The 965-nt window shown below is 46.7% G+C and overlaps 1 protein-coding gene across 1 annotated transcript in view; it reads left to right on the top strand.

Moving 5' to 3' along the window:
* Positions 1 to 826, top strand: part of zgc:91910 (Zinc finger protein 706-like) — a 2,992-nt gene extending 2,166 nt beyond the window's left edge. Inside the window, exons 3-4 of the mRNA XM_005752712.1 lie at positions 8 to 136; positions 470 to 826. Of these exons, the coding sequence (XP_005752769.1) occupies positions 8 to 103 (96 nt within the window). The 3' untranslated portion in view covers positions 104 to 136; positions 470 to 826. The remainder of the gene's footprint in view (positions 1 to 7; positions 137 to 469) is intronic.
* The last annotated feature ends 139 nt before the right edge of the window (positions 827 to 965 follow it).

Below are 965 nucleotides of genomic sequence, written 5' to 3'. Positions count from 1 at the left end.
CTTTCAGACACAGATGCCCGACCCCAAAACCTTCAAGCAGCACTTTGAGAGCAAACATCCCAAGTCCCCCATGCCCCCCGAGCTTGCAGATGTTCAGGCATAAAGGACTGCTGACTGGACCTGGACCTGAATCTGGGTGAGTAGTACCTGTAGTGTTTTAAAAAAAACAGTGTTTCCCACTCTCCAGGTTTCAAATTTAGACCAGAATTTGCTCTGCCAGGTTGCTTACTGGTCAGATTTGTGTTGTATGATGTTGGATGCACTACAAGTCCTCTTCGGACTGCAGCTGGCGTCCTCGTTTCTGCTTTGGAGACCGGCTGTGAGTTGACGGGACACTCCAGTTGGAACCGAAAGCAGATTGAGAACTTTCTTGATTCTGTTTAAATTAATATTGGAGTGAAACTGCACAGCAAACATGAGGAAACTGTGTTTAAACTGTAAACATGACCCCACAAACTGTTGCTTACAGATACACAATGACTACGGATTAAACATCGACTCGCGGCACCTGAAGGACGTTGGCGACGAACGCTGGGACCTCTCAGAATTCACGGACATCGGGTTGGGAAGGCGGGACGGGGCGGATGTGTGTATGTGCTGTGTACGTACATGTTTGTGTAAGAGAAAACAGTAATGATGGGGCAGGCGTACACCAGCAGCCCAATTTTATATTTATTGTGTACAACTACCTTGTTATCCCAGGTTGGGGAGGGGGGGAAGCAGAACCAGCAAGATTATCTGTGTGCTTACACTGAATCAAAATTGTGACTAATGACGGGGATCTGGAAAAGCTTCAATAGGATGTAAAATAAAATTTCTGAATGTGTGTCTACCTGACAGCCGGTTCTATTGAAACTGTGTCGTCCAATGAGGCGACGGCACATTCACTTCACTCCCACATGGACGTGGCTCTGCTGTCGGGTCAACTCTTCAGCTCTGATTTTTCTTTCTCTCCCCAAAAAAAA

This window comes from Pundamilia nyererei, unplaced genomic scaffold, assembly GCF_000239375.1.
Source record: "Pundamilia nyererei isolate P.nyererei 1_Seehausen unplaced genomic scaffold, PunNye1.0 scaffold00374, whole genome shotgun sequence".
Lineage (NCBI taxonomy): Eukaryota > Metazoa > Chordata > Actinopteri > Cichliformes > Cichlidae > Pundamilia > Pundamilia nyererei.
Note: the sequence above shows the minus strand (reverse complement) of the source record. Positions and strands in the feature narration are given on the sequence as shown.